This window comes from Saccoglossus kowalevskii, chromosome 6 (genome assembly GCF_978046115.1).
Source record: "Saccoglossus kowalevskii chromosome 6, keSacKowa6.1, whole genome shotgun sequence".
NCBI classification, from domain to species: Eukaryota; Metazoa; Hemichordata; class Enteropneusta; family Harrimaniidae; genus Saccoglossus; species Saccoglossus kowalevskii.
Genome location: NC_140646.1, coordinates 38,302,346 through 38,321,160, shown reverse-complemented (window position 1 = coordinate 38,321,160; position 18,815 = coordinate 38,302,346). Strand labels below are relative to the sequence as shown.

Sequence of the window (18,815 nt, the reverse complement as noted above, 5' to 3'; positions counted from 1 at the left end):
ATTTTGATATCAACCAATACAAAGTGAACATATATTGATTGATTGCGTGGGTCTAAGCATATTTTGATATCATTAACCAATACAAAGTAAACATACATTGATTAGTAATGTGGGTCTAAAGGTTTAGGTGTAATGTAATGTTGCTACTCTGTGTATGACAAATTATACCACTTTATGGTCACATGACCCACTGTTCAATCATGACTTCTGTAAACTCATTACACATTTATGCTAATTGTAAGCCACCACACTAATATTGATATGCACAGTGCAAACCTGCAATCTATTACCTAACCTAAATCTTCATAAAAGCAGCTGTCAGGAAATAATCTTCAGGGAGCTGTGGTTCACTTTCATAACTGCTCGTTATAATTACCTACACATTTCTGTCCAAGATTGAGAATAATTTATTTATTTATCTATCTATCTATCTATCTATCTATCCATCCATCCATCCATCCATCCATCCATCTACTCTTTTGTTACAAAGCGTCAATGATCACAAGTGAACTTTGCAATGTATGGCAATTTGAGACTTTTTCAGAATTTTTTAATTCAGATTGACCAAAAGAGTAACTGTTTATTGATAGTCCACATTACTAATTTATAGTTAGTTGCTAATAGCAATAAACAAATGCGTTAATTTCCAAATGCGGAGAATAAGTGTTGTTTGCAGTGGCACCTGCATTCCTACTGGATTCTGCTGTAAATTCCCCCATCCGAAAAATAACCCTGAGCGACTGGTGGCTCACGGCTGGTGGGCCCTTAATTGGGGTTCAAAATTTCAAAAAATAATCATCACAATATTTTAGAGACTTATATTATCATTGAAAATCCACCTATGTCAACTTTCAATGCCGGCAGTTAGACCACCCAAAATGGAAAACTATTGCAGAAGCTAATTAAAAATTTTATACATTTTTTTCTTGCTGGATTAAAAAAGTAGACCTAAAATTTCATTACATTGTCACCCAACACATCTTTCTCCCAAAAAAATCACATTAACGAACCTTGTGCACCAAATATAATTATTTTTTTTATTTTATTAATAAAGGAAGTTTAAAATAAAAACAAACAGAACTGTAATGCTTAGTAGCAAATGATTGTGGTAGCGAAATCCGGTCATGCTGCACTTCACAATTGTTGATTATTACCTAATAATGATTATAATAACATGCAAAAAATAAATTTGTTGAATTTTTATGAAATGCAAATAAATTTCAACTTATTTTCAAAAGATAAACTGAGCATTTGAAGAATAATTTAACATTGTTTACAGTGGTAACAGCTCACTGTCAAAACGAAGCTCACCCATTTACGTTAGTCGCAATAAACATCAATACTCTTGAATAGGCGTTAATGACTACGATAAAGCTTTTAGGCATCAGGAACGATTAAAATATCACCTTAAAAAAACTGCCGTTTAACGGCCCAGGGCAATTTACGGCAGCATTTGGTACTAGTGCATGTATCCCTGATAGCGAAACTGATAGATGAGTCTGCCAAATTTGAAAATGTACAGAAATAGTCACATGACTCTTCACTATGTCCTATTTGATTGACTTTTTTGAATGTTAGACCTGATGTTCATTTGTGTTTAATTCCTGTGCTTTATGATACTGTTGTTCATCAGGCATTAGTTCTGAGGATTCTGTTTTGTGCCTTTTGTTATTTCCATGACAACCACCACTTTTTATAACATTCACGACAGTCTCTATCTCCTTGCTATTGTCATGACAGTCATTTTTCCCATGGTGCATTATTTCAGCTGATAGAATCCCTGTTTTATCAAAGTTTTTATTTCCATCATATTCATTCAGGCAACTCAAACACACAATAGCTGCAGACTGCTCAGCAAATCTTTTACTTTTCTCCCTGCAAAAGAAAAAGAAGAGCTTTCAAAATATAGACATGTTACATAATGCAAGAGAGAAGACGTATATCTATTCTGCAATATTGTACCAATTTTACCACCTGTATATGCTTTGTACTTTAAGCAACAATTAATGATGTGTTGCCATGTTCATTCTATGGGCATATAAACTCATACATGTTTGTAAAGGTTGCTAGGGAACGAATTTCCAGATATTTAACTGTAATTATCATCAGTTTAAGCCATGTAAATATATTTATACAGGGTTACTCATTTGGTACCACATCATATTAACTCACACAAAATAAGAAAAAAATTGCAAAAAACACTGCTGATGTGTTGTAAAAAAATATTGCTTTTAATCTGTTAATTACAAATATCATTACCAGTATGTTGATGAATATTTATTCTCATTAACTGTGACAATGGACTTGTAATGGCGGTCATTTGGTCTCTCTTCCTAAAAACAAACATTTGAAAACAAATAAAATATGTCTGTATGACAACAGCACGAATATAGTAATATATGTAAAGATATCAGCCAGGGTAATGTCATATTTGATCTTTATTAACTCAAAATGTCCTAGTTACATCTGACAAAATTTCTATAAAAACCAATAAAAATTCATGTTACATGTCATTGGTATTAGGTATATTCTAATTGGTTGGAAAATCCCAATAGAGGGGGCTGTCTGAAAGTGGTTTGATGATCACATTGACTGGAAAGAAAAGTAAATAGATGATTACATATTCACTCACTGTTTTATAACTTGGTTCTGCAAGTTTCTGTTTTCTACAATATTCAATCAGGTAACTCTTTGGAGTTTTTTCTTGACTGTAGTCCTTCCTGAAATGCAAACCAGGAACAAATCAAAGTCGTAACATACACACAAAATTAATAACAAAAGCACATAATGGCCACCAGTCAGCTATATTGAATCTGGAAATAAGTAAAACTGCAAGTCTATATCATACAAAGTTTGATTGAAATCGTCATTAATTTAAATTAATTTTGAAGCAAATAAAAAAATGGCCACTATTCAGATATATTTGAAAGTAGGTACATTTGTATATATGAAAATCATGCATTTTTGCTGAAGTCAAGATCCACATCTGCACCTGCACTAGAGAAAACTCTGTGAATTCCTGTACTACAAAAATTTTTCCCTTCTCAATTCACACCAGAAACCATACATATCACTGTAAGTACCATATATGCTTAACTAATAGACAGAAGTGTGTCTGTAGTAAAAATTAGCTACATTTTAATGATCCAGCATTTAATAAATGCAACTGTTTGTTTAGGCTCCCTATGTGCTTCTATTAATACTGTATGGCTGCTTCTAATAGAGTAAATACAGTATACTTACTTGACAAAACGGATGTGCATCTCAACAAGGTTACTTCCATCTTCAAGTTTCCTTTTCCTCATACCTGTATAGAAGTTATCATGAGGTGCACGTTGTCTTTCAAAATATTCTTTACTTCGTTGTTGTTTTGATTGCACTTCTTGCCAATACTCCTCCATACCCCATATTGCACTGTACTTATATAAAGGTTCTACATAAATTTGGTTGTTACCATGGCAACTAAACTACAATTCATCCAAAAGTAGATTTTATTTTCATTCTTATCTAATTTTGTGAAATAATAATGTTAATAATTTGAAAGAATAAACATTTTACGACTGTCTTAAAGTTGTATTATGGGGTATCATGTTTTGTTTGCAGCCTGTTCAATTGTTCAACAATTATGGTATTACACAAGAAGTCTGGATCAGAAAGTGTAGGCAAACTGCCAAACATTACCAAGCATTTATGTAGTTTCTGCTGTGATCAAGTTTTCAGCAGATTAGGGTGTCACCAAGTCCATTAAATTGCAGCCTACTTTAACAATAATCAAAGAAAGCTTAGAAAGAACTCCCATGTGCTGAGAGTATTGGAGACATATTAAATATAATTCGAAATTACTTAGCTGAAAACTAATTATGCAAATCAGAAAATTAATATGACCAGATTTGAGTGTAAAACTAATGAGGTCTGCGCAATGTAACAGAAAATCTATGTCTCCAAGTTTAATTGAAATGTGATTAGAACCAAAAAATTATGAATTATTATGCTTATTAGGGAATTAATATGAACAGATTTTTACCCCAAACTAATTAGGTTTGTACATTGTCCTAGAGCATCTTTGTACTAAGTTTCATTGAAATGGAATAATTAGTACCGTGAAAACTCCAAAATTTCGACCCCTCTAAAAATTCGATTGGCTATTTATTTGCCGGGTTTCGGTGTTTTATTTACCTCCAAATTTTCGACTCCACTAAAAATTGCCGACTCATTCTTATTCGAAAATTGCGAAAAAAAAAACCGATGTGAGCGTTCAAACGGGACCTTCCTCGAAGGCATGAATCCGGGTTTCTGATTGACTGAGAGATTTTTATTTTATTGGTAACGAAAATATATTCTAAATAAACGAAGTTTCAAATAAAAACGAACACAAAAATCTCGGCATGCTGCGTTTCTAAATTGTTGATTATTACTGTACTCAGTAGTGATTATAATAATGTACACAAAATAAATTTGTTGAATGGTTATGAAATACAAATAAAAGTCAACTAAGTTTCATCGTAAGCGAATGATTCCGGTCTCGTATAAACGTTTGATGCTGTAGGATATCCGCCATGTTCTCTTAGGTCAAATAGGTCAAATCGCTAATTAACCAATCAAAAAGCTGGATGATGCCAACGTGTTCAAATTACCATAGCTTATTTAAATATGTTAATGTTATTGAACGCAATGCGAAGAGATTGATGTTGTAGTACGATATTTTGGCTTGGATTTTGATGCGAAAACGGCATGATTTTTTTTTAAATAAAAAAATTAGTTGTTTTTAAAAAATAAACTGGTCATCTGAAGAATAATTTAACATTGTTCACAGTGATAACAGCTCATTCTCGAAAGGAAGCTTACCCGCTCACGCTAGTCACGATAAAAATCATACACGTGTACTCTTGAATAGACAGACGTCAATGACTACGGTAAAACTTAGACTCTATTTTAGCCGACAGGATTGATTGAAATGTCCGAAAAATGACGCCAAAATACACCTTAAAAGTCCCATTTTATTTTCTTAAATCCCATTTTATTTTTTAATCCAAGGGCGAATTTACGGCAGAATTTGGTCCCTCAAATAAGGGACACGTGAGCTTTGATTCTAACCGGATACATTGCACTGGGTCGGGGAGATAGTTTGCTAAACTTCCATGTATCTTTTGTCCAATGGGTACCTGTACTTCGAACATTCGCAAGTTTTCCTAGGTAGTGCAAGACAGCTTTGTCTTTTGACCTATTAGTTTTGTGCTGACCTCTTCTGCGCGTCTTGATGTTTTGTTTTGCTTGTCATAATACTCACTGATTGATGACTTTGTTTAGATTTTGAGTTACAACTCGGCCACGACTCTAAAAACATTTCTAACGCCAATTATTTAAAACCGGTCGAAATTTTGGAGTTTTTACGGTACTTTAGATATCAGTGTGAAAGCTTAAAATTGGTTAATTATGCAAATTAGGTAATTAATATGTACAGACTGTAACCCACAATTATTCAGGTCTGTCTATTGTCCTACAGCATCCATGTACATTAATTGATATGTGATGTATAGTACCTGAGATATCAGTGTGAAAGTTGGTTAATTATGCAAATTAGGTGATTAATATGCACAAATATTTACCGGAAACTAATTGGGTCTGCATAACTCTAGATTCATTGAAATGTAAATGATTAGTACTTTAGATATCAGTAGAAAAGCTGAAAATTAATTATGCAAATTAGGTAATTAATATGCACAATTATTTACCCTAAAACTAATCAGGTCTCTGCATAGTCCTAAAGGATCTATGTACCAAGTTTCATTGAAATGCGATGATTAGTACTTGAGATACCCATGGAAAAGCTGAAAATTAACTAATTATGCAAATTAGGTGATTAATATGCACAAATATTTATCGAAAACAATCAATCTCTGCATAGTCCTTGAGTATGTAAGTACCAAGTTTCATTGAAATGTAATGCTAACTACTTATATCAAATGCTGAAAATTAATTAATTATGCAAATTAGGTAATTAATATGTACTGATATTACCATAAAAACTATCAGGTCTGTGCAGTGTCGTATGACATCTATGTACCAAGTTTCATTTGAAATGTGATGATTAGTACTTGAGATATCAGTGGAAAAAACGAAAATTGACTAATCATTATGCAATTTAGGTAATTAGTATCCACGGATTATTACCAAAAACTAATCAAAACCTAGCATTAGTTCAGAGCATCTATGTACCAAGTTTCATCAAAATCCAATGAGTGGTTGTTTAGATATCAGTGGAACAGTCATGGAACCACTAAAAAATAGCTAATTATCATGTAAATTAGGTAATTAATATGCACGGATTTTTACCAAAAATTAATCAAATCTGCGCATATGTTCAGAGCATCTATGTACCAAGTTTCATCAAAATCCAATGAGTGGTTCTTTAGATATCAGTGGAACAGTCATAGAACAGCTAAAAATTAGCTAATTATCATGCAAATTAGGTAATTAACGATCATGGATTTTTACCAAAACCTAATCAAATCTGCGCATTGGCCCAGAGCATCTATGCACCAAGTTTCATCAAAAACCGATGTATGGTTCTTGAGATAGCAGTGGAACAGTCGGACACACATACACACACACATACACACATACACACATACACACATACACACATACACACATACAGACACACTAACTGCAAAGACTCCCATTTTGTGCTTCGCACATGGGAGTCAAAAATTGGATGTGAAGTTCGTTAGCCCTGTGGTAATACATTGCATTAGAGAAGTTCACACATAAAAACTTGTTTGTGTCAACTTCAAAACCATCCACACTTGTGAAACTGTACTGATCACAGAATGTTGCGATTTCCCCGACTCTTGAAATTTGCATCGATTTGTCTTTTGCATGTTCAGTGCAGTTCAAAGCTTTGGCCAAGTTTAACTTAATTGAAAGATCATTGAAACCCCTGTTTTGTAGTAAAATATTGACTCACCAAACATCTTTAGCAGACTCGGCACGTCTCAATGCATGTCCTTGACTAGATTCCATGTTTTTATGTAAGACTTGTTGTAAACAATATTTACTATTTGTATATGGGTTGTCATAGTCAACTGCCTGAAAAATAAAGCCTTTATTATTATGCAAGAAATCCAACTGAATACAAATCAGGTCTGTGATTTATATCAAAGAACCTATATGTAGCAAGTTACATTGAATTCAATTGAGTCACTCTTGAGATATCAGACAAATTTTATAGAAATCAACCCAATTTTTCATGAGAAACACTTAATACTGTCAGACATATTCAAGAACTTACATATTTTAGATAAGCTTTACATATATCATCTTCAGGTAATAAACCATCTTTTCTAAATATTGACATGTTCCATTGAGCTTCTCTTGCAATCATCACAGATGATGAGCCAGTTAACAACTTAAATTTTTCAATGTCTTCGTAGCAGTTGAGATATTCATCTGAGCCTCCACTGATGATTTAAAAACCATGAACTGATCAAACGGCAATTATCACAAGAAAATACCAATGCAATAGAAATGCTAAATGCCAGAAAGTACAACCCAGGAAAAAAATTGCAAAAACATCAAGAAAAGTGTGGGAATCCAAAACAATTGGCAAATATGCATGCTGGGACACTGGTTGCGGTTATGGTGTTTTGGAGAAAAAAACACAGCAGTTGATGATAACTTACTTAGCAATGACAGGAATGGAAAGTGACTCTGCTACCGCTTTAATAATATCACAATTGACATGATGTCGGGGGCGCTCTTCTCTGAGTCGTCCATGCACAGCAACTGCTGCAACTCCAGTGCTCTGTATAAGCTTGGCCAATGCTATGGTTTCCTCCACCTGGTGGTAGTTAATAACCCAACATGTACTCCTTCACAAGGACTCAATATCAACAAACATGCACATTACCCATATGGTTAATGAACAGATGTGAAAAGGAATCCTATTTTACATTAAAAAGAAATGGCTGCAAGCAATAGGTGATGTTCAGTTTAACTGAAGATCTTGCAAGTTGCATGAAAGAAGCGGGTTGAATGTCTGTCGCAAAAATCAAACGATTTGATTTTGAACTCAAATTTCTTTATTTTGGGAGCTCACATCGACCGGCTAATCTTGGATAGAGGAATATTGCTTTCGAATACCCTTACTTCATCGAAATTGCCTATCATCAAATGTGGACAGCACATTAAGCATGGAAATATTCCCAAAATACTTTCACGTTTGTCGAATCCCACACGATGTTTGACGCCACTATGTTACTATGACCTCTGTTTGTCCTGTTTTTACTTTCAATTTCACGCATAACGCGTGAACGGAAAATGGTCAATTCACTCCTTGAATAATGTATATTAGCACACATAAACCAACGGGTTACATCAATTTTTAACATACTGGAATTATTTTTCATTTATTAATATTTTGACCACTGACACATCTCTGTCATTTACATATACACACATGCACCACTAATATATGTTATTAATTAGACAGTTCTCTAATTGGGAAGAGAACTTGAAATGATGAGAGTCGCAGACCCACCTTTGGTAAAATCCTAATTTTACAAGTGACAGGTTTGGATACTCCATTCACTAGTGTAGTCAATATCTAGGAACAAAAAAAAGCTCTGTTATACACCCAACTTGTCACTTGTATATGGTATGGTATGTACAGAATTAGTATTGCGAGATGAGACATGAATCCTGAGATGCACATACATTTCTAGAAATACTAAATGTGTCTGTTTATACCTCAGATTGATTTTACTATTATCAATGTGTTTTTGTATTTTTGAATAGCATATAAATCTTATTTCTCTTCCTACAGTCAAACTTTACCATGCATCAATTGTGTTCTGAGATGCCATCAGTCAGAAATAAATTTGGAATCTTCATCGTGTATTACCATACAAATATATAAAATTTGCATTCCTATATTTTTCAAATCCTTGAAAAAAAATTCAATATTTGTATAAATATTAAAATCAATATCAAGCAACAATCTCTCAAAACAAAAGACAAAAACCATGGTACGAACTAACATTTATCTGTATGCCAAATAGCAGATATCATATGCAATAATACAATATAATCTGATACAAGTCACTTCGAGAATCTTTTGTTGTGATGACAGAAGATTTACCGTTTTTTTCTAGCCAAGCCATATTAACTGAAAACATAAATTGACTAAATATGGATATGTTACTTTTACTATACTCACATCTTTAATTTTGTCTGGTTTTGTCAACAAAGCTGCTCCCATACCACCCTTGAAAAGAAATAAGGCAGAGATAAGGCAACATTAGTCATGTGACATGCAACCTTAGTCATGTGACATCAAACGAGTCAAAGACATTGACAGTCCTTGTCTCTTAAAATAATTTCAAATCACTGAGTTTGAAATAGGGATGTACCATTCTATTCTCTATTAGGTGCACATTTCCAATAAAAGCATATATATACCAAAAATTGTATTGGATATACACTAAATCATTAAAATATTATATATATTAAAATTTTGACCATAAAAAAAATTATGTAAATAGATGCTCTACTAATTAAGCAAATATGGTAATCCAGGTATTAAGATTTTTACCTCCCTTTGTTGTATGCTACAATATTAACTACCATAATATTTCACCTATTCTAAAAATTCAACCACCTAATTATTTGGAGAATTTTTATAATTAATTGACCTCCAAAATTTTGACCTCACCAGAAATTCCTCACTTATTTTTACTCAAAAAATTTATTTAGAGACATGACTTACTATATCTATTCAATTTCTGCAACTGTATATAACCCAACTTTCATATTTGTTGAATTTTTATTCTAAATTTTATCGTTATTTTTCATTCTAAAAACCCAACTGTTTTTCCTAAAAAATTATTTAAAAGTGGTCGAAATTTTTGAGTTTTTATGGTGATTTGTGATATCTGATCAAAATGACTGTTCAATGTTTAGAGTGTCCTCACAAATGTGTATTGAGATAACTTTGTTTTTATAGTACTGACAATTCATGAAATAATTGTATGGCATGAATCTGCCAGAATCAATGTATGGTATAGAAAGTGAATTCAATGGCATCAAACAGATGTCAGAAATTTGGTTAACAAGAGTACCGTAGCCGTAACTGTATATTAGTGACTAAGTCTGAAGTAGATGTGGTTTGTATCAATTTATGTTACACAACAAGTCATTGTCATTGACACTTCCCTGTTCCGTTCATATTTGAGTGACATATACATTCAAAGCAGATCATGACCGAAATGCACCTGCATATGTAGCAATACATTGTACTAAATCTGAACAAAATCCATCCATGCATGACTGAGATCCGGTTCCGGAATGGTGAAAATACGTGATTTTGATGCATTTTCGGCCTTAAAATGGCCATCATTCAGCTATTGTTAAGCGGATCATGAAACAAATGCACATATCTATTTGTGACATGATGTACCATGTGTGTGTGAAGTTCGAACTTGATCAATCCAGACATGTCTCGGATACGGATCCAGAACTGAATTCTTTAAAACAAAATGGCCATTTTGAACTTGATCCGAAAAAAAAATGACGTGCATCAAGGTCCTATTATGTTTAATGTATGTACCAAATTTGAATGAAATCCGTCCATGCATAACTGAGATCCGGGTCCGGAATGGTGAAAATGTGAGATTTCAATGCATTTTCGGCCTTAAAGTGGCCGCCATTTGGCTATCGTTAATGAGATCATGAAACAAATGCACATACACATTTGTGACATGATCTACCTTGTGTGTGTGAAGTTTGATCTCGATCAATCCAAGCATGTCTCAGATACGGATCCAGAACTGAATTCTTTAAAACAAAATGGCCGCCAGTCCGCCATTTCGAACTTGATCCGAAAAAAAAAATGACGTGCATCAAGGTCCTATTAAGTTTAATGTATGTACCAAATTTGAACAAAATCCGTGCATGCATAACTGAGATCCGGGTCCGGAATGGTGAAAATGTGCGATTTTGATGCATTTTCGGCCTTAAAATGGCCGCTATTCGGCTATCGATAATCGGATCATGAAAAAAATGCATGTGCTCATGTCGCATATAATGTGTGATGTATGAGTGAAGTCTGAACTTAATCGGTCCATGCATGTTCGAGATACAGGTGATCATGGACGCACGGACGCACAGACGCACACAGGGCAAAACATAAGTCCCCGTTTTCGGACTACGTCCGAACGGGGACTAATAAATGTAATGCAAATATATTTAGTCACTGAAAACTCAAAATTAAATGACAATTTTAAATACTACTACAATTCATTTCCATTGCAATGTCACAGAGCAAAATGTTGAAATTCAAAACCAATGCAAGAAGACACAATGAAAATGCTTCTCAAAGGCATGGACATATATTAATATCTAAATTGAGTTCATCAGATCTATCAGTAACTACCTATTGTCCTTCTCCTTGGAGTGAAACTTACTTTAATGGAAAACTCTTTAGGGCATCCCATGTTCACATCAATCCCAGCAACATCCTTTTCTCTGCAAACAAATTAACATAAATGAATATCATTAAAGCACCACTGTCGTCACTTAGAGAGCAAGGAAGTTGTTTGTGATTATGCATATTGTATACATGGGACACTATGTGAAGATGAAGATGTTTTCAAATTCTTTTAGTATCTTGAGATACAACCTCAATCTCAAACAAATTAAAAATGGCTAACTACATGTACAGGTAGTTAATGAAAACCAATGATGGGTTTTTGAGATATGCAGACAAAAAAAGACACAAAAGTTTTCATTAAAAACAAAAGCATCTTCAATAGAAATGCTTCGCAATGCTGAAAAATTGGTACTGGTATATAAGATAAATTGAAGAGCCAGTGGTAAAAATGGAGACTTACACTAATTTGGCAACTTGTAAAGCTCTCTGTGGATCTGATGTACCCATTTGGAAGACCAATTTATCTTTTTCCTTGGCACAAGTTCGAAAAACAGGTTGACCATTTTCAAGCACAAAATCTACTGTATTTAGAATATCTGTGAAAAAAAAAACAAGTAATATCTACAAATGCTTGTACCACTCTCTCAAATCACAATAGTAATATGAGGTAGTCATCAGCTGACATACTTGTGCACATTATATTATTCTATAGTAAAAACAATATAATTCATTCTGCAAATGTTTATTCTGACTGAAAGCGTTAAAGAGTGTATATAGTCAGAACAATCAAATAGGCAACAGATAGTTACAGTAGATGGGACAAGTCAGGGTTTGCTGAAAGGATGGCAGATGAGCTTTAGAGTGATATGAGCTGTTGTTTATTGTTGTTGTTCAGTTTTGCTTTGTCCTAAACAAGAACATTAGCTTAATAAGATTTGTCCTTGTTCTATAATTACTTATATTGAATGTGCTATTTGTGATATTACCGTAGTATTATTTCTGTTTTTTGTTTTACAACCATAAAATTACTCTCTGTAGAAGATTTTCGTGTTGAATAAAATTATTATTATTATTATAATTATTATTAGACCAAGAGAAACAAATTGTGTGTTTCCTATAACCCAACCTACCTGACCCTAAACTTTGTTGGTCATATTTGAGAAAACATCACGAAATTGTGCCAGGCATTAAATAAGATTTTAAGAAATTTATAAACAATTTTAAACATGATTTATGATACTCTTATCAGCTAAACAGTTCTTACATGCAAGAAAATAAATATGAAATATATTAGTAGTTATAATCAAGAAAAAATATATAGAATATATATATATAGAAAAATAAGAATCCCTACCTACATGTACGTACCTATTTTTGGAAAGCAGGTTATAAGAACCACAATATTTATTTGGCCTAATGTAAAATACCCAAATTATCAAAACAGCAACTTTTCATGTTTTTTGACAAATTTATTCACAGCAAATATACCAGTATCATGCACATACTCACCATTTTCAACTCTTTTACACTGTAACATCTTGTAATCGATAAGTTCCTATCAAAGATAGCAAACAAAAATAAGTTACACACTGACAATTGTCAAACAGAAACGTCCACTACAATAACATTGTACATATGAGAAAGAATGCCAATTTGACAAGAATGGGGTGAATATTAAAGTTTAATTTGAATGATTAGTGGAGCAACAACTTCAATTAGTCATGAGTGGAACGATCTTGAAACACACGTTTGCTCAGATGTACTCCGCTTATCAGGTATCATCAGACACACAACAAAAACAGACAAAAACAAAAAGTGAGATGACAAAGCTTACACACAGAGAATTCAAAACAACAAAAATGAATAAAAAAAAGTTTTGACAGAAAATCCAAGAGCTGAAAAGGTCATCGGGTGAGCTTAATATCTAGGAGGTGTTGCTGTCTAGATTCAAAACAGATTCGCAAATTCCATGATATAAATGTTTATACCTCCATGCATGATCTAACATAAAATATTGCAGGCCCCCCCCCCCCCCCAGTTAATACCATGATTTGGTGACTTACCTCACCATAAACAATATCTGCACCATAATGCAAAGCAAGAAGCCTATTGGGTAGAGTTCCTATTCGTACCATAGGCGCCAATATGACCTTGTTCGCATAATTCAATGTATTACCCATAGATTCACTATTCATTCTTTACTATCTCAGAAACTTTCACACGGGGTGACAATGATGGAGCATGAACTGTCAGGTGATATAAGATACTGAAGTTAGAATCAGATTCGAGTTCATTTTTGTGGCTTCGGATTCGGGTTAATTCGCTGACGCTAGATTTCCGGGGTAGCTCTACATTTCCCGAAAGTATAGTTTCGACACACGGAGTGGATTAGGATAGCTGAGGTTTAATCTACTTAGTGAAGTATATCCACAACACGAAAAGGTCCGGGGTACTCTAACACAAAGTCAAAATGAATATCTAATCGAAAGTAAAATTGAAATAGATGCTAACTCCAAGCCCGTAAACAAAATGGCGACGTCCATGTGAACCGTTGCCGCTATGTGCATTTTCTAGAGGTATGTTATCAATTTTCTAATTTCTTATATGTTATGCTGTTCGTTAATCAGACCAATTGTATGATATATTTGTCTTTTCGTTAAAGCAAAAAGGGTGGTCGTCGCATATTGAGGTCTCACTAAGTCAATCCCAGATCTGCTTTGTTTAGTTTATACTTGATCAGTCCCAGGTTCCATGAGAGTGTACACATGACGGAGAATATGAAATACAGTGAATTGACTAGCAAATGCGCATAACTGTTGTACGTTTCAATTTATCTCAAATTGCATTGCAATAAAACCAGTGAGCGTATAGCAATCACGACTCCTTGTTGACTCTGGATACCTACTGCCATTCGACCATTCCACTCCAGTGGATGATGGGAGATATTGCTCAATAAAATGTAATCTCTGAAATTACTCGTATCCAAGTAAATTTGAGATATTTTGGTCGGCGTTTCGTCTATTTTCTTTCTTTCTTTTTTTTTTAGTTCTTTTTTTTTTTTTGAGAGAGAGAGTTTTTAGAAGTTGTTTATGATGGTTAAACGTTGTGTTGTTCATGGTTGCAGTAATACGTATAGTCATAGTGTAAGTATTCACATGTTTCCAATTGACCCGAAGGTGCGACATCAGTTGTCGAAAGCCGCGAAAATAACAAAAAAAGGTTGGGGTGGACCTTCTCCTTACAGCGTCATATATATTGTCCACTTCACCTCAGATTCTTTTTCGAAAAACTAGGTTTTAAAGAGAGGGCAACTCATTCACTAATGGATGGGACATCTTGGTTAAGATCTGCAGGTAATGCCAGGATAGGGCATTATACGGTACTGCCATTATGCTATCATAATAGGGATATGGTCACACTGCCCTGTCACATAGTCCCAAAGAAGAATATGGGCAGGAATGCACTATATGTCGAAACTTGCAAATTGCACATAAAAAAAATCAGGAGAGATAACAGTGACATTCATTGTCTGGAACTGTTGCCTGGCACAAAAATATTTTATAAAAGTTAATTAGCCAAATTTGCATGAATGAAATTCTTGCTCATATAGATGTTTGCAAGATCTGATTAGAGTTTAGTAAAAAACATCAAATTTGCATATGAATGGAACTCTTGTTTATGTCATTGGGTAATCAACTATTAACACTGTATTTCTTTCTTTACAATAAGATAAAAATCCATTTATTAATAACATCATTAGATCAAACTAAATACATTGTTTGTAATATGCATTCAGAAAAATAATTCTTTACTTATCAATGCATATTTTCCAAGTTAATCAATTCCTTTATTCACTACTTCTTTTAGCGACAACAAGAGCGTTTCTAGAATCTCTAGTTACAAATTTGGCCTCAAATTAGGTGTCTCCAGGATACCAAAGATTAAGCACTGAAATGATTGTAAAAACTATTATTTTACACAGAATTTGAATGTGTGCTGTTAATAAATACTTTTTCTTCTGTTTTCAGATAACACTAGTGTAATTTGTTTGGAATCAGGAGTGCTGTCACGATGTATGCACTATATAGGCAGATACACCCTCCAACAGGAATTGAACATTGTGTCTATGGTCATTTCTTCAGCAAAGAGGAAAAGAACTTGATAATTGCTGGTGCCACTGACTTGCATGTATACAGACTCCTCAGTGATGTGGACGTAAGTCTTTATTACATCATCAATAATTCATATTTCAATAATTTCATATGTATAATATTCACATCATTTGTAATTGTATGCTCTATGGTGCAACAATATGATTATAATTTACTAAATTTAGTGGCCCAACTGTAATACTAATAATTTACAAAATAAATTTGACTCTGTGTTTTTAAATTACCAGTGTGTCACACATAAATTGAGCAATGTGACATTCATTTATTTGTGCTTACATCTGTTGCATGTCGCTACCTATTAAACCTGATGGACTATCCAATATTGTCATGGGACTACCTGCTTAGGTAGCCAAGCAGACTTCTGAAAAATTGTGTTAATTTTAATCCCTGGAATTACACAAGTTATAAAGTGAATGAATGTTTCAGGTTCACATCGATTATCTCGCGATGACTATGATTGATCAAGCTAATTCAATGTTTGCCTTCTCCCAAACCAACAAGTGTATGGACATCAGTGATACATCTTGAACAATATCTTTCTAAAATGGTCTTCAGATGTGTTCATTTTACAGTTATACTGACAATCTAGTGTTCATTTATTGAGTTGTTAGTGTTACTTTGTTTAATGTTTAAGTACATTTGCATATTGTAGGCACAAGGCAAAGGTACAGATAAAGGGCAAGGTACGTAGTTTTAATTAAACAAGTTCAATGTAATCTATGCATTACCACATGGTATTAGTAGTACCGGTACTATTCAGTTGTAGAAAAAAAAATTGTATTAGCTATATCATTAGCGTGTGTGGCTACGTAAGTGACTTGTGTCTTGATTCAATGATCTAATATACAATAAATACAATTTTTGGTTTACATGCATGCTATTGGTGATTCTGAATATGATTTATCATGAATGAGTTGTCTTGCTTCGTTTAATTTATGAAATAAATTGGCACTGCCCATTGACCAGAAGTGCACCATTTCATACTTATAGAGCATATAGATTTACACCTATTCCATACACATCTATATATACACATGTTATCTAGCTTTGCCTACACACTTATCCAAAGCTTCTAATAGACCAAATATGTCAAATATTTGACTTGTCCAAGTTTTTAGTCCCCGTTTGAACGTAGTCCGAAAACGGGGACTTATAATTCGGTCTGTGTCCGTCCGTGCGTCTGTGCCTCCGTGCGTCCATCCAAAGTCATATCTCAGAATCCCTTGGACCGATTCCGTTCATTCTTTGCATGTGCCTAGTACTTTATGTGGGACATATGCACATGCAGTGGTTTAGCGATTCGATTCAAAATGGCCGACTGGCAGCCATCTTGTTTTTTGAAAATGTTGTATTTTGGACATGCTTAGTCAGTTGTCATTCAAACTTGGTACATAGATTATACATGTTAGGATACATGTCCATGATGATTTATTTCGCAATTGGATCAAAGATGGTCGACTGGCAGGCATCTTGTTTTTGTTTTTTCTATGCGGTATCTTGAACGTGCTCTGTCAGTTTTCATTCACATTTGGCACATACATGTTCTTTATACATGTTAGGATGCATGTCCATGACAATTTGTTTCAAAATCTGGTCAAGGATGGCCGATTGACAGCCATCTGACTTTTTGGCCTTACTACTATATTTCCACAATTTATGTACTATTTTCATTTGTATTTGGCACATACATGTACATCATACATATCAGTGTGTTTCATAATCAGATCAAAGATGGCCGAATAACGGCTGTTTTTATTTTTGGCCATATTACTACTACACGGAACACGTGTTTTGATGTAAATAAACAATCTGTTGTATACGCAACTTGGAACTCAAGTTTCAAGGACATGCTCGCGACAACCCCTCCGCTTTAATATGACGAGCACAAAGAGAACTTTCAAAATTTTTTTAACGGGGACTGTTTCATTTTCAATGACTTGTTTCATATATTACATGAGATTTCTGATTCTTGTGAGAGGATCAAACAAACAGAGGCCTAACAAAGTGGTTCAAAAACCAGAACTAATAATTTGAAATCTGAAAATCAGTTTATGCATGTATTTCTTGAACATCATTACATGATTTATTGATTCAGATTAATGTATCAGTTTATTTATTAGACCAATGCACATACATTTTTGAAGGTACAAGGCATTTACCAGTCTGGCAGCCATTCTGCATTCCAAAAACCATAACTGAATTTCCTCTTTCAATTGTTAGGCATACCTGGTTCATTTTAGTGAAATACGCATGGGGGGTTTGTTTTGTTATTTATTGTATGATAACAAGGACACACATTTAAATTTAATATACTTCTGTGAACTAACGAAGAGACTATTGACTTATTTTTTTTAAAGAGTCTAAGCAAAAGAAGAGTAAGTTGGAACATTTGAGATCGTTCAGTTTATTTGGTAATATAATGTCTCTACAGACTACAAGATTGGCAGGTGCATCTAGAGATGCATTACTGCTTAGCTTTAAAGATGCCAAGGTTAGTATATTGATTTAAATTCTATAAATGTCTGTAGTATTATTGTAGTATTAACAGTACACTTGTCCCTCATCCCTCTTTTTTCTTGTGGAATAGTTACAATGATTTTAAAATATTATTTTCAATGTAGAGTTATATTATCATCACCTTTATATGAGTTCTGTGGCTGCTAGATATGTTCATTATTTTAGAATTTTGTGTTTGTTAGCTATCATAGAAGTCTCTTTCAGTGAAAATTTGATAATGGAGATAGTTGATTATTTACACTTCTAAACCATAGACCTTAAGGTCTTTGTCTAAACTTACCAAACATGTGTATTCTACAAGTCATAAACAATTCGGCCTCACACTTATTATTAAAACTTGCAACTTGTTAAAATCAGCCGCTTGTAAAACTATATATGACTGACTGAAAATGGACATTTGCACCCAAATTATTTATTTGATTTATTTGCTTGATTCTTAGAAGGCAAATGTTCTTTTTGCATAAAGTCACAAATACCTATTTCAATGTTGTAATATGCTCTTGTCTAGTATACAATCAAAGTTACACTTTCAAACAACCTTCTGTGTAAGTGGTTTCATAATCCAGTCAAACTTTGGTGATGTCCGCCATCTTGAATAACCATTTGCTGCTGAGCAGAGGTACATACAAAGGACAGTGTTCAATACATGTTTCACTTGAAAACTGTTCTATTATAAACTGTGCATTGAAATTTGTGTG

At 33.7% G+C, this 18,815-nt stretch overlaps 2 protein-coding genes across 2 annotated transcripts in view; one reads left to right on the top strand and one right to left on the bottom strand.

The window, feature by feature from the left end:
* Positions 1-1,011: 1,011 nt before the first annotated feature.
* Positions 1,012-13,679, bottom strand: LOC102801906 (tRNA-dihydrouridine(20) synthase [NAD(P)+]-like). The gene is made up of 13 exons (XM_006818370.2): positions 13,492-13,679; positions 12,938-12,983; positions 11,889-12,024; positions 11,463-11,523; positions 9,218-9,265; positions 8,540-8,605; positions 7,683-7,840; positions 7,292-7,460; positions 6,968-7,089; positions 3,244-3,414; positions 2,633-2,720; positions 2,260-2,333; positions 1,012-1,875 (listed from the first exon to the last, which is right to left on the bottom strand). Exons 1-13 carry the CDS (start codon positions 13,621-13,623, stop codon positions 1,575-1,577), a joined length of 1,572 nt encoding a protein of 523 aa, XP_006818433.1. The 5' UTR covers positions 13,624-13,679; the 3' UTR covers positions 1,012-1,574.
* Positions 13,680-13,731: 52 nt separating this feature from the next.
* Positions 13,732-18,815, top strand: part of LOC100374833 (cleavage and polyadenylation specificity factor subunit 1-like) — a 42,658-nt gene continuing 37,574 nt past the window's right edge. Inside the window, exons 1-4 of the mRNA XM_085500510.1 lie at positions 13,732-14,004; positions 15,457-15,643; positions 16,253-16,283; positions 17,958-18,091. Coding sequence (XP_085356636.1) covers positions 15,500-15,643; positions 16,253-16,283; positions 17,958-18,091 — 309 coding nt within the window. The 5' untranslated portion in view covers positions 13,732-14,004; positions 15,457-15,499. The remainder of the gene's footprint in view (positions 14,005-15,456; positions 15,644-16,252; positions 16,284-17,957; positions 18,092-18,815) is intronic.